We start from the raw sequence: 15,357 nt of genomic DNA on the forward strand, positions 1-15,357 counted from the left end.
TTCTATTCCCTCCGCCCTTCCTTCCCTCTTATCAGGATGGTTTTTAGTGCAGGATAAACCAAAAAACAGGTGGGGAGAAAAAACTATAGCTTGTCCTGAGCAGGTGACTTCAGACTCTAATATAGAGTTCTTCCCTCCTCCCATAATTGTTTTATCCCCCATTAAAAATTAAGATAGGAACCATCTTAATTTTGGGGTTGGGGCCACCCTGATTGCTCTAATGTTGGTAATAATTTAAAGCACTTTAGTGGTAGGTTCGTATTACAATATTTAGTGTATATATGTCTGATTTGTACTTTTAGCGACTTTATTAACCCCAGAGGATGCAGGGAGAACATGTACACCCCGCACCCAGTCTATGAAGCTTCATGCCCGATTGTTCCCGGTATACTGTACCACCAGAGGAGGTACATTAGGTTCTGCTGTTTTTTTTTTTTTCCCGGCACAAACTAACGTAACATTTTTGTTGTAGTTGGTTTTCTTTACATAAATTTCTATTGGAAACGCCAAGATTAAAAAACAAAACAAAAAAAAAAAACGCTAGTCTCAGCATGCTGCGATTTTGAAGAAGTACCACTAAGCCCAGGGGGAAAAAACCCCAAAGTAACAATCGACAACGGATTTTGGCATTTCATTACTCCCTGCTATCATCTGGCTGCAGGGTTTTTGCAGCGGCAAAATGCTGTGCGGTAATTGTGGCGAGTTTTTTGTTGTTGTTGGGGGAGCAAAGTAGAAACTCTTTTTTGGTTTCTTCCTATCTCATCTTGGCCTAATAATGACACGTGCAGAATAGAGAGTGTGGTCAGTAACCATATAAATGTGGTGGCACAGACCAGAGTATAAATAACCGACAATGCCACAGACTATAGAGGACAGGAGATTTTTTTATCTGCAACTTTCCACTTGGTAGAATTGTAGAAAATCCGCATTTCAACGACTGCGACCGCAGCACTTCCCTCACCTTACCGCACTTTTCCCAAGTATATAGCATTCTTTCCCTCTCAGCCTGCTAGATCCATGATGAAAGGTCATGGCACTGAAGGGAAGAGCTGCTTTTCTCTCCACACCCTCCTTGGTCCAGTGCCAGGATATGTGACACTGAAGCCCAGCTCCCTCCTACTGATCACTGGAGTTATTTTCGAACTTCTATGTCGTCTGGAAACACAGAGGAGAGAGGGAAGGGGCTGGCAGAGAGGGGGTGCAGGAAGTAAGGCATGGGGGGCTGCCCAGTGACTCTATGGATGCCATGTATGAGGAGCTATTAGGCTGAGTGTCTGTGCTCAGGTTTCTCCCTCCCCTTTGCACGGCTCCTGCTCCCCTCACAGTGATGTCTCTCCCAGTGCTACTTCCTGGCTCCTGCTGTCCCGTGGCCGGGCTGTCTTCCTCTGTGGGCAATGCAGCACCAGTTTGTCCTCAGGGCGCGGAGCCTTCCCAGCACCGGGCACGCAGAGGCCGCGGGGGGCCCCCTAGATGTTCGGCTTCTCTCAGCCTGTGCCCCCCTCCACCTCCGCCCTTATCCAGCAGGCGCCGGGCTGGGTCTGCGCTGATCCTTCCAGGGAGACCGCTGCTTTCGCTGGGGCTGTTACAGCTGATCCTGGGATGCTGCACGGTGGCTCTCAGTTTTGGGGCTCTGTCCCTCAGCAAGAGCCCCCAGATCAGGAGCTCGTGTCCATTCTGGGCGGGATCATCGGTGAGTAGGCAACACCTGCTTCATGTCCTCGGGTATACAGTGCTGACAGGGTTTCCCAACCAGGGTGCCTCCAGCTGTTGCAAAACTACAACTCCCAGCATGCCCGGACAGCCAAAGGCTGTCCGGGCATGCTGGGAGTTGTAGTTTTGCAATAATTTCCAAAATGTTAAAAAATATAACAAATTTTAACTCCTTGGGGACTCCGTGTTTGCACTTTCGTTCTTCCTCTAACCCTTTCAAATTTGCACCTACAGACCCAAATCATGGTGTATTTTTTTGCGGTATTTTTTGCGCCACCAATTCTACTTAGTCATTTTACCCAAAAATCTACGGGAAAACCAAAGAAAAAAAAAATTATTGCGTGACGAAATTGAAGAAAAAACACCACTTGGTAAATTTTGGGGACTTAAGTTTCTACGCAGTACATTTTTCGGTAAAAATGACACCTTATCTTAAAGGACAACTGTAGTGCAAGACTTTTATATATTGCTGTGCCCGGGCTGCAAAAATAAACAAAATAAACTTGAAACTCACCTTCCTACATTCCCCCGTCGGTCCGGTACCGGCCTCACGGTCCAGCGGTGCTAACCTCATTCAACTTCCTGGGGACGGAGATGTCACAGAGGCGTCGGCGTATCACCGGCCGCAGTGTTGTCCCCGGCCGGTCATAGGCTGCGGCCGGCGATACGCCGATGGCTCTGTGACGTCTTTGTCCCCCTACGTTCCCCTGTCGGTACCGCTGGACCGTGAGGCCGGTACCGGACCGACGGGGCAACGTAGGATGGTATGCTAAAGTTTATTTTTGCAGCCCAGGCACAGCAATATATAAAAAGTCTTGCATTACAGTTGTCCTTTAATTCTGTAGGTCCATACGGTTAAAATGATTCCAAACTTATATAGGTTTGATTTTGTCGTACTTCTGAAAAAAATCATAACTACATGCAGGAAAATGTATATGTTTAAAAATGTCATCTTCTGACCCCTATAATTTTTTTTATTTTTATGCGTACGGGGATATTTGAGGACTCATTTTTTGTGCCGTGATCTGAAGTTTTTATTGTTACCATTTTTGTTTTGATCTGACTTTTTGATCACTTTTTATTCATTTACTTTATGATATGAAAAGTGACCAAAAATACGCTATTTAGGACTTTTGATTTTTTTTTGCTCGTACGCCATTGACTGTGCGGTTTAATTAATGATATATTTTTATAGTTCGGACATTTACGCACGCGGCGATACCACATATGTTTATATTTATTTTTATTTACATATTATGGGAAAAGGGGGGTGATTAGAACTTTTATTAGGGAAGGGGTTAAATCAGATTAATTAGCTTTTTTTTTTTTACTTAATTTTTTTGCAGTTTTATAGCCCCTATAGGGGACTATAACATGCAGTACATTGATTGCCAGCACTGTTCAATGCACTGTTCAAATCCATAGCTTTGCATTGTTCAGTGTTACCGGCTGTCGATTGCTCAAGCCTGGATCTCAGGCTTGGAGCAATCAATCGCCGATCGGACAAGCCGGAGGCAGGTAACGGACTCTCTGCTCACGTCCTAGCTCATCAGGACATCGCGGTTTCAGTGCGATGGTCCCGATCAGCCCGACTCAGCTGCTGGGAATGCTTTTTTTATTTGTTTAGACACAGCGATCAACTTTGAACGGCGCGTCTAAAAGGTTAATAGCGTGCGTTACCGCGATCAGTGACGTGCGCTATTAACCCCGGGTCCCGGCGACCGTTAGACACGGGACCGACCCAATAAGAAGCGGGGTCACCGCCTTATATCGCGGGAGCGGGACTCAGGACGTACAGGTACGCCCTGAGTCCCCAAGAGGTTGATGTCCCAGATTTATCAAACACTGTGAGGCTGCATTTATACCACGTTTTTGCAATACAGTTCCCGTATACATTTTCAATTTGAAAACCATATGCATTGACTCTCCATTGAAAACCGTATGTACGATTTTGTCAATTTTTTTCCCGTACCCAAAACCATTGCCTACCACGGTTTTTGGTCCCGGTGAAAAACCGTATTCAAACCGTATACTTTTTTTTAACATGGGAGTCAACGGGAACCGTAGAGAACCATATGTCTGTAAAGTTCCATCCGGTTTGCACCATACAGTTTTTGACTTTGCACATGCGCAGTGCACACCAAAAGTTTTTTTTCTTGGAATTATAATCAAACAAGTGAAACTTTATTTATTATGGAGTGAAAAGTTAAATGTTTTTTTTCTGTCGTATGCAACCAAACATAATTTGTCAAACCATATAGGGTTTTTAACTGTATACGGGTCAAAATTTGTACACACGTTTTAATACAGTTTAGTCCGGTTTTGAGGAATCCGTTTTACATCAAAAACCTAATACGGGAACTGTTTTGCAAAAACGTGGTGTGAATGCACCCTAAGGCTGGGTTCACATCACGTTTTTTCCATACTGTTTTCAATCTGTTTTTCTAAATAAAAACGGAAGGCAAAAAAACGGATGGAACAGTATGGGAAAAGGTAAACCGTATGCGTTTTTAAACAGTATACTGTTTTTAAAAGTGCATACAGTTCCGTCCGATTTTATAGAAAAAAAAACCATACATTTTTGAAAATGTTGTCCATTTTTAATGGGAGGGGTCTTGGGTGGGGACTTTAGGATGCAAATGCGCATGTGCAAAGTAAAAACCGTATATGTTTTCCCGTATGGAACCGTATGCATGTGCGTTTCCCATTGAGGTCCATGTTAAAAAAAAAACGTATGCGGTTGCAGTACAGTTTTTAAACTGGAGTGAGACTGGGTTCACATCACGTTTTTGCCATACTGTTTTCAACCCGTTTTTCTAAAGAAAACCGTATGGCAAAAAACGGATGGAGCAGTATGAGAAAAAGTAAACCGTATGCGTTTTCTCGTATGGAACCGTATACATGTGCGTTTCCCATTGAGGTCCATGTTAAAAAAAAAATGTATGCGGTTGCAGTACAGTTTTTAAACCGGAGTGAGGCTGGGTTCACATCAAGTTTTCTCCCATATGGGAGCGCATACGGCAGGGGGGAGCTAAAACCTCGCACTCCTGTATGCTTTCGTATGCGCTCTCGTATGTAATTCATTTCAATGAGCCGGCCAGAGTGAAACGTTCGGTCGGCTCATTTTTGCGCTGTATGCGCTTTTTCAACCTGACCTAAAACCGTGGTTGACCACAGTTTTAGGTTCGGGGAAAAAGTGCATACAGCGCAAAAATTAGCGGACCGGACCGAACGTTTCACTCCGGCCAGCTCATTGAAATGAATGACATACGGGAGCGCATACGAAAGCATACAGGAGCGCGAGGTTTTAGCTCCCCCCTGCCGTATGCGCTCCCGTATGGGAGAAAACGTGATGTGAACCCAGCCTCACTCCGGTTTAAAAACTGTACTGCAACCGCATACGTTTTTTTTAAAACATGGACCTCAATGGGAAACGCACATGTATACGGTTCCATACGAGAAAACGCATGCGGTTTACTTTTTCTCATACTGCTCCATCCGTTTTTTGCCATACGGTTTTCTTTAGAAAAACGGGTTGAAAACAGTATGGCAAAAACGTGATGTGAACCCAGCCTAAGAGAAAAAAACTGAGTGATTTTCCCACAGCAACCAATCACAGATCAGCTAACGAGTTCTGGTAAAGTGAAAGATGAGCTGTGATTGGTTGTTGTGGGAAAATCGCTTCATATTTTCTCTCACACAGTTTGATAAATCTAATATTGTTATGACATTTCTGGGAGCAACCTGTATGACCCCATAACTGTGTATCCACTATAGGTGCCAGCATAATGGGTTAAGCTGCCATGAAAACTATGTCAGCCTGTATAAAAAAAAAAAAACCACTTAGAGGGTCTGCATTCAGAATGATTGTTTAGCAGTGTTGTGTCATGGAATTCATTTTGCTTGTAAAGGTAGGGTCACACATAGCGTCTATGCAGCTTATTTCAGCAGACACACCAGGTTACCCTGCGGCAGCCCTGCATGTGCAGTGAGGTTTGGAGGCGGGCACATGGCACCGACATGACTGTGACGCACTTATCCACCTCCAAACCTCACTGCACACACAGTGGTGTGAGGAGAATATGCAGCGCATTTTCCTCTGCACATCGGATTTCGCACAGTGTTTAGTATGATGCATTTACGCTATGTGGGACCCTACCCTAAAAATGTGTGTCCTTTTTTCTTAAAATCAACTACTTATATAAAAGTAAGGCTAGGTTCACACCACCTTTAAGCTCCGCCAAAGGGTTCTCTGTTGCTCAACCTGTTGGTCTATTCACACGCACAGTATTCTTCGCAGATTTAATGCGCAGATTTGATGCGCAGCTTTTTCTGCTGCAGATTTCAATGTAAGCTAAATGACTGAACACAACCTCAAATCCTGCGCATCAAATCTGCACAGAATACTGTACGTGTGAATAGACCCTGAAGGGACAAGAGTTGAGCGGAGAAAAATACTGCATGTCCAATATTTATTTCTCCATTTAACCCCTTAAGGACCTAGGGCGTACCTGTACGCCGTGGGAATGCCGGTTCCCAACGCTCACCGGGCGGGGACCGGACCGGTATGCCTGCTGAAATAGTTCAGCAGGCATCCTGTGCAAACCCCGGGGGTGGGGGGGTTGGGTCCTGAGACCCCCCCATGTCTGAATTGACCGGCGATGTGCGGCGATTCCGGGTCATACGGGTCTCTGGTGACCCGGAAAATAAGGGGGATCAGGCCTGTCCAAGACACCCACAATCCTCCTGAAGGGATAGGAGTGAGGTGGCAGGGAGGGTTACAGTTTGGTTCCCCCATTCTGCCCACTCACAGTAGTCCGGGCAGAACAGGGGAACTGTCATGTGACTGGCGGTCACTTATTGGCGGCGATTGGCGATGACGTGAGGCTCCCTGGTGCAGACTACGGAAGCCAGTGAGTTGTTGCCTAGCAACATCTGGAGGGCTACAGTTTGGAGATCACTGTGCGGTGGTCTCTAAACCGTAACCCTCAGCAGCAAACAGTTGTCTCGTCATGCTGGGAGTTGTAGTTGCATACCTTCAGCTGTTGCATAACTACAAGCAATGTGTGCAGCTCACAACCAGAGATCCAAGGTCTAAAGTGGTTAAAAGCCGATCCCCACCGGCCAAAAAAGAGGGCTATATAGCAGAAATTATTTACCACACCTCAAAGATCTCACCATACTAGATGGTACATGGTGATATTGATTGTTTGAAATAAATTAATTGTTTGAAAAAAATGCAGAATTGTATTACTATGTGATTAAATATAAAATAATAATAAATGCCTTAATAAACATACATAAAAAACAATAAAAGTATCAATATTAATTTCTATCATTATATATTTCTACCACTGGGCCCTAGTGGTAGATAGTGTTATGAATTAATCTGCAATAGTTACTATATTAAATTGGCATTAGAATAGTTAATCTCAAAGAAAGTCCTTTAATGATATTAAGGCAGATGTTAAATGCCCATTACTTTGAACGATTTTAGATAGATTGTGATGTTCTTATATGTATAGAACACCAATGTAGACACGATGTTGCTGTATTGTAACAATGCTGATACACTCACCATTTTTTTTCAAACAATTCTGTCTTCATCAATATCACTGTGTATCATCTAGTATGGTGAGATCTTTGAGGTGTGGTTAAAGGGTAACTCTTATTAAAATACATTTTTGCTATTGCACTCCTTATGGTAAATAAAACATATTTCTAATATACTTTGTTTAAAAAAATGAAGCTTTCTATGTTTTATTTGTGTTTAAAAAAGCTCAAGAGCACATTTTCCCCCATCTCATCCATAGACTTAGGACCGAGGTCCAAACACAGAAAGTGCAGCCTGGAGTGCTGAGGGGGTGTGTCCAGCCTCATCCAATCATAGCTCCTCTCACACTTAACTGCCATATGCTGTTGGTTGGACACCCCCCCTCAGCACTCCAGGCTGCACTTCCTGTGTTTGGGCTTCGGTCCTAAGTCTGTGTATAAGATGGGGGAAAATGTGCTCTTGAACTTTTTTAAGCACAAATAAAACATAGAAAACTTCATTTTTTTAATTTTTTTTTACCAAAGTATATTAGAAATCTTTTTTATTTACCATAAGGAGTGCAATAGCAAAAATTAGTTTTAATGAGAGTGACCATTTAATAATTTCTGCTGTTGCATAACTACATCTCCCAGCATGCCCTTCGGCGATCAGTACATGCTGGGAGTTATAGTTTTGCAACAGTTGGAGGCACACTGCTTTGAAAATATTGAGTTAGGTAACTGAACCTAACTGAAGGTTTTCCAACCAGTGTGCCTCGCGCTGTTGCAAAAGTACAACTCCCAGCATGCACAGTCTGTCAGTACATGCTCGGAGTTGTAGTTTTGCAACAGCTGGAGGTTTGTCCCCCATGTGAATGTACAGGGTGCTTCAAGTTTGAGCTGCGGCAAATTTTCCACTGCAGCGCAAACTCCTAGCGGGAAACTCACCGTAAACCCCCCTAGTGCGAATGTACACTACACTAACACATAATAAAGAGTAAAACACTACATATACACATCCATACACTGTACACACCTATACACACCCATACACCCCCCAATAAAAATGAAAAACGTATTGTACGGTAGTGTTTCCAAAACGGAGCGTCCAGCTGTTGCAAAACAAAAACTCCCAGCATTTCCGGACAGCCACTGACTGTCTAGGCATGCTGGGATTTTAGCAACAGCTGGAGGCACCCTGTTTGGGGATCACTGGCGTAGAATACCCCTATGTCCACCCCTATGCAATCCCTAATTTAGTCCTCAAATGCGCATGGTGCTCTCTCACTTTGGAGCCCTGTCGTATTTCAAGGAAACAGTTTAGGGCCACATATGGGATATTTCCGTACTCGGGAACAATTGCGTAACATTTTGGGGGCTTTTTCTCCTTTTACCCCTTATGAAAAGGAAAAGTTGGGGTCTACACCAGCATGTTAGTATAAAAAATGTTTAATGTTTACACTAACATGCTGGTGTTGCCCCATACTTTTTTTTTCATGGAGGTAAAAGGAAAAAAAGACCCCCAAAATTTGTAACGCAATTTCTCCTGAGTATGGAAATACCCCATATGTGGGCGTAAAATGCTCTGTGGGCGCACAACAAGGCTCAGAAGTGAGAGCGCACTATGTACATTTGAAGCCTAAATTGGTGATTTGCACAGGGGTGGCTGATTTTACAGCGTTTCTGACATAAAAGGAAAAAAAATTAATACCAACGTGTGACCCCATTTTGGAAACTACACCCCTCATGGAACGTAACAAGGGGTATAGTGAGCCTTAACACCCCACAGGTGTTTAACGAATTCTCGTTAAAGTTGGATGGGAAAATGAAAAAAAAAAAAATAAATGTAACTACTAAAATGCTGGTATCACCCAAAATTTTTCAATTTTCAGAAGGGAAAATAGGATTAAAAAAAAAAGCTGTGAAGGGTGTAGTTTCCAAAATGGGGTCACATGTGGGAGGTCCACTGTTCTGGCACACGGGGGCTTTGTTGTTTTTTATCTTGCAATCCATGGGATTTTAGATGTTCCACAATCCTATCCTTTAGTAGGGTTTCCATTAATTTCCCCACTATTGATGTCAGACTTACTGGCCTATAGTTGCTTGATTCCTCCCTACTACCTTTCTTGTGAATGGGCACGCCATTTGCTAATTTCCAATCTTCTGGGACGACTCCTGTTACCAGTGATTGGTTAAATAAATCTGTTAATAGTTTTGCTAGCTCACCACTAAGCTCTTTTAATAATTTTGGGTGTATCCCATCAGGCCCCTGTGCTTATTTGTCTTCACTTTAGATAGCAAACATAGAACCTCTTCCTCTGTAAAGACACATGCATCAAATTATTCATTAGTCTTCCTCCCTAATGGAGGTCCTTTTCCTTCTTTTTCTTCTGTAAAAACTGAACAGAAGTATTTGTTGTTTAGAAAAGGATAGAGATGTTTCAGTACTATTGATCTACACCAAGATTCTCTTACTACATGACAGTATAAAGTAGTGACAGAAGGAGAGATTTAGCAAAACCTGTCTAGAGGAAAAGTTGCTGGGTTGCCCATAGAAACCAATCAGACTGCATCTTTCATTTTTGAAAAGGCCTCTGAAAAATGCGATCTGATTGGTTGCTATGGGCAACTGCACCACTCTTCTTCTACACTGGTTTTGATAAATCTCCAACAGAGAGTGTGTTTAGAACAATGTATGAATTACAGAGTATTGTGCAGCCTTTCCTCTGATATATTTGCTATCAAAGACACTAACATGGAGATTTATCAAAACCTGTCCAGAGGAAAAGTTGCCCATAGCAACCAGTCAGCTCGCTTTCATTCTTTCGGCGGAATGCCGGGGCCCCGCACAGTCGATCTCTGGGGGTCCCAGTGGTCAGATCCCTCGCGATCTATAACTTATCGCCTTTCCTGTGGATAAGGCATTAGTAATCTTTCACTACACTACTCCTTTAACCCCTTAAGGACCAAGCCATTTTACACCTTAGGACCAGAGCGTTTTTTGCACATCTGACCACTATCACTTTAAACATTAATAACTCTGGAATGCTTTTAGTTATCATTCTGATTCCAAGATAGTTTTTTCATGACCTATTCTACTTTAACATAGTGTAAAAATTTTGTGGTAACTTGCATAATTTCTTAACTTTGAAGCTCTCTGCTTGTAAGGAAAATGGATATTCCAAATAAAAAATTTTTTATTCACATATACAATATGTCTACTTTATGTTTGCATCATAAAATTGATGTGTTTTTAGTTTTGGAAGACACCAGAGGGCTTCAAAGTTCAGCAGCAATTTTCCAATTTTTCACAAAATTTTCAAACTCTATATTTTTCAGGGACCAGTTCAATTTTGAAGAGGATTTGAAGGGTCTTCATATTAGAAATACCCCACAAATGACCCTATTATAAAAACTGCACCCCCCAAAGTATTCAAAATGACATTCAGTCAGTGATTTAACCCTTTAGGTGTTTCACAGGAATAGCAGCAAAGTGAAGGAGAAAATTCAAAATCTTCATTTTTTACACTCGCATGTTCTTGTAGAGCCAATTTTTTTATTTTTACAAGGGGTAAAAGGAGAAAATGTATACTTATGTTTGTAGCCCAATTTCTCTCGAGTAAGCACATACCTCATATGTAAAGTGTTCGGCGGGCGCAGTAGAGGGCTCAGAAGGGAAGGAGCGACAAGGGGATTTTGGGGAGTACGTTTTTCTGAAATGATTTTGGGGGGGCATGTTGCATTTAGGAAGCCCCTATGGTGCCAGAACAGCAAAAAAAAAAAAAAAACACATGCCATACCATTTTGGAAACTAGACCCCTTTAGGAACGTAACAAGGAATTAAGTGAGCCTTAATACCCCACAGGTGTTTCACGACTTTTGCATATGTAAAAAAAAAAAAAGTCACTAAAATGTGTTTCCCCCAAAATTTCACATTTTTGCAAGGGTTAATAGCTGAAAATACCCCCCAAGATTTGTAACCCCATCTCTTCTGAGTATGGAGGTACCCCATAAGTTGACCTGAAGTGCACTACGGGCGAACTACAATGCTCAGAAGAGAAGGAGTCATATTTGGCTTTTTGAGAGCAAATTTTGCTCGGGGGGGGCATGTCGCATTTAGGAAGCCCCTATGGTGCCAGGACAGCAAAAAAAAAAACACATGTCATACCATTTTGGAAACTAGACCCCTTGAGGAACGTAACAAGGAATAAAGTGAGCCTTAATACCCCACAGGGGTTTCACGACTTTTGCATATGTAAAAAAAATATTTTTTTTTCACTAAAATGTGTGTTTCCCCACGTAACAAGGCATACAGTGAGCATTTACTCCCCACTGGTGTCTGTCGGATCTTTGGAACAGTGGCTGTACAAAATTTTTTATTTGTACAGCCCACCGTTCCAAAGATCTGTCAGACACCAGTGGGGTGTAAATGCTCACTGCACCCCACATTACATTCCGTGAGGGGTGTAGTTTCCGAAATGGGGTCACATGTGGGGTTTTGTTTTTTTTGCGTTTGTCAAAACCGCTGTAACAATTAGCCACCCCTGTGCAAATCACCTCAAATGTACATGGTGCAATCTCCCTTCTGGGCCTTGTTGTGCGCCCCCAGAGCTCTTTGCGCACACATATGGGGTAGCTCCGTAGTCAGGAGAAATTGCATTACAAATTTTGGGGGGCTTTTTTCCCTTTTACCTCTTGTCAAAATGAAAAGTATAGGGCAACACCAGCATGTTAGTGTAAAAAATTTATTTTTTTACACTAACATGCTGGTGTAGACCCCAACTTCACCTTTTCATGAGGGGTAAAAGGAGAAAAAGCCCCCAAAATTTGTTAGGCAATTTCTCCCGAGTACGGCGATACCCCATATGTGGCCCTAAATGGTTGCCTTGAAATACGACAGGGCTCCAAAGTGAGAGTGTCATGCGCATTTGAGGACTAAATTAGGGATTGCATAGGGGTGGACATTGGGGTATTGTACCCCAGTGATTCCCAAACAGGGTGCCTCCAGCTGTTACTAAACTCCCAGCATGCCTGGACAGTCAGTGGCTGTCCAGAAATGCTAGGAGTTGTTGTTTTGCAACAGCTGGAGGCTCCGTTTTGGAAACACTGCCGTACAATACGTTTTTAATTTTTATTGGGGGGGGGGGACAGTGTAAGGGGTGTATATGTGGTGTTTTACCCTTTATTATGTGTTAGTGTAGTGTAGTGTAGTGTTTTTAGGGTACATTCACACTGGCGGAGGTTTACAGTGAGTTCCCTGCTAGGAGCTTGCGCTGCGGCGAAAAATTTGCCACAGCTCATACTTGAAGCAGAAAACTTACTGTAAGCCTGCCCGTGTGAATGTACCCTGTACATTCACATGGGGGGGGGGGGCGCAAACCTCCTTCAAATCTACAACTCCCAGCATGTACTGACAGACCATGCAGGCTGGGAGTTGTACTTTTGCAACAGCTGGAGGCACACTGGTTGTAAAACCTTCAGTTAGGTTCTGTTATCTAACTCAATATTTTCCAACCAGTGTGCCTCCAGCTGTTGCAAAACTACAACTCCCAGCATGTACTGATCACCGAAGGACATGCTGGGAGATGTAGTTATGCATCAGCTGGAGGGATCGCAACTACAACTCCCAGCATGCTGGGATTTGCAGGTTTGCAACATCTGGAGAGCTACAGTATAGAGACCACTGCAAACTGTGGCCCTCCAGATGCTGAAAGACTACAAATCCCAGCAGGCCCAGACAGCAAACAGTTGTGTGGGAATGCTAGGAGTTGTAGTTTTGCAAGATCTGGAGGGCTATAGTTCAGAGACTACCATATAGTGGTCTCAAACTGTACCCTCCAGATGTTGCTAGGCAACTCACCGTCTGATCCAGCCACACGTCATCGCTGCCCGCCGATCTCCGTCGTTTCCCCGTCCTGCCCCGCCTATTGTGGGTGGGCAGGACGGGGAAAACTAAAGTTAACCCCCCCCCCCCCGCCCCCGATCTGCTATTGGTGGTCGCATCTAAACCACCAATAGCAGGGATAGGAGGGGTGGCAGCCTTAAGACCCAGGGTGCATGGACGTACTCATACGTTCGTGGTCCTTAAGGGGTTATGTGGCATTGTAGACACAGAGAAGAGCTGTAGACACACCCTTTTGCCTTAATACTTAGCTATAAGACCATCATTTGTGTGTGTGGGGGGGGGGGGGGGGGAGAGGGTTTAAACAGGTAGTGTATTAGATCTATTGTTAGAAATACATATTATTTTTTAATTGAGCCATAGTAACATGTTCCCTTTCAAGAAGCATACTCAACCCAATCTGTGTAGAGCATTATTTTTATTGCCTTTATTAAGTTTTCTTAAATGTATTTGGTGATAAGGCCTTAAATGACTAATACAATATAGCGTTCATAATGTCCCCACCTGAGGGGGGCTGAAGCTTTTAATGAATTCCATTGAAAGGTCATGTTGCCCTTTAATAAAAGACAAGAAAGCTTTTCTATTGTCCTGCAGATTTGTTAATTAGCTTAGTAATGATGAATGAGTCAGCAGTGACATTCTTTTATAAGGCTGTATTCACACACACATTATCAGATTTTACAAGGCAGTTCTTATGTACGTCAGCACTGGGACTGCTGTGGGATTGACACACAGGTCCCAGCGCATTCGTCCCTTATCTTCTTTAATGTGCTTGCCAACATGAATTCCCAGAAGCGCTTGCTCCCAATGTCTACCACCTATGTGCCCCTGTGCAGTGCTAGAGGCAGAGAGGGAGCGAGTCAGCTTATTCTACTTAAAACCAAAGGTAATAACAATTTCTCTACAGTAACAAGATGTGTAAGGCAAGCAAAGAGGGTCAGGGTAGTTTAGTCTTATTATGGCAGTTTAATTCTCTGCATTCCACGATCAATAGCAAAGATGGCATGCATAGAGGTAACAGACAGGTGCCGCACCTGTCGTCAGCAGTCCGTTCGGCACCCCCGCAATACATTTGCAGTTACTAAGGCAGCCTTGTAAAGGCCTCTGTGCTAAAATATCGTCAATTTCACAGTTTCACTGACATTTCAGCAGTGTTCCACCTCAGCCAGTGAGACGACAGGCCCTACACCAAGCATTCATTTCACAAGCAGGAAGAAGAGAGGGATCGGGGACCAGACAGAGACAAATGGGAGCAGCAGGGGACCAGGGACTTTTCCCGGTCTTAATTTTTAAAAGGCTGGAATACCCTTTTATAGCCCTTTTACATGGGGTTATTATTGGTCTAACAGTTCAAGTGTGAGATGATCGCTGGGATAGTGCAGTATGTGTGGCCGACGAGGAAGGGAAGGGCTGCACAACAAGGTCCAGCTACTGTTTGTGCAGCCCTGCACTGACAATAATTGAGACATCTAAAGGCTCCTCTAAACAAGCGCAGGTTTACTAGATTAGCGTTTAGGCAGCGCTATGCTCATCTAAATAGTCGCTATTATTCGCTAGTGTCGCTAGACAAAGAAACTAGACCACTGGAAATTGAAACTCCCCCATTGACATGTCTTTCACCACTCTGGTTCCCCAGGTGGGGGCAGGGCCAGGCTTTATCAATCGAGCACAGAGCACACAGATCAATGTGGTTCTATGAAACCACATTGATCTGTATGAAGAATCTAATGATTCATCCTAAAAGTCCCCTAAAGGGACTAAAAGTGTAAAAAAAATTATAATAATTAATAAAAAGTAAAAAATAAAATAAAATAAAAAAAAAAATTAACCCCTTCCTTATTAAAAGTTTAAATTACCCCCCTTTTCCCCAATTCTATATAAAAAATATATAACCATAATAAAAATAAACATATGTGGTATTGCCGTGTGCATAAATGTCCAAACTATGAAAAAAAATATATAATTAATTAAACTGCACGGTCAATTTCGTACATGCAAAAAAATTCCAGAGTCCAAAATAGCGTATTTTTGGTCACTTTTTATATCATAAAAAGATTAAGAAAAAGCGATCAAAGAGTATGATCAATGCAAAAAATGAGCCCTCATACTGGCTCGTACACGTAAAAATAAAGAAGTTATAGGGGTCAGAAGATGACAATTTTAAACGTATACATTTTCCTGCATGTAGTTATGATTTTCTTCAGAAGTAATAC

The 15,357-nt window shown here is 42.9% G+C and overlaps 1 protein-coding gene across 1 annotated transcript in view; it reads left to right on the top strand.

Annotated features, from left to right (window-relative positions):
- The first annotated feature begins 918 nt into the window (after window positions 1-918).
- Window positions 919-15,357, top strand: part of ENTREP1 (endosomal transmembrane epsin interactor 1) — a 61,991-nt gene continuing 47,552 nt past the window's right edge. The window contains exon 1 of the mRNA XM_056523054.1: window positions 919-1,690. Within this exon, the coding sequence (XP_056379029.1) occupies window positions 1,328-1,690 (363 nt within the window). The 5' untranslated portion in view covers window positions 919-1,327. The remainder of the gene's footprint in view (window positions 1,691-15,357) is intronic.

This window comes from Hyla sarda, chromosome 1, assembly GCF_029499605.1.
Source record: "Hyla sarda isolate aHylSar1 chromosome 1, aHylSar1.hap1, whole genome shotgun sequence".
NCBI lineage: Eukaryota > Metazoa > Chordata > Amphibia > Anura > Hylidae > Hyla > Hyla sarda.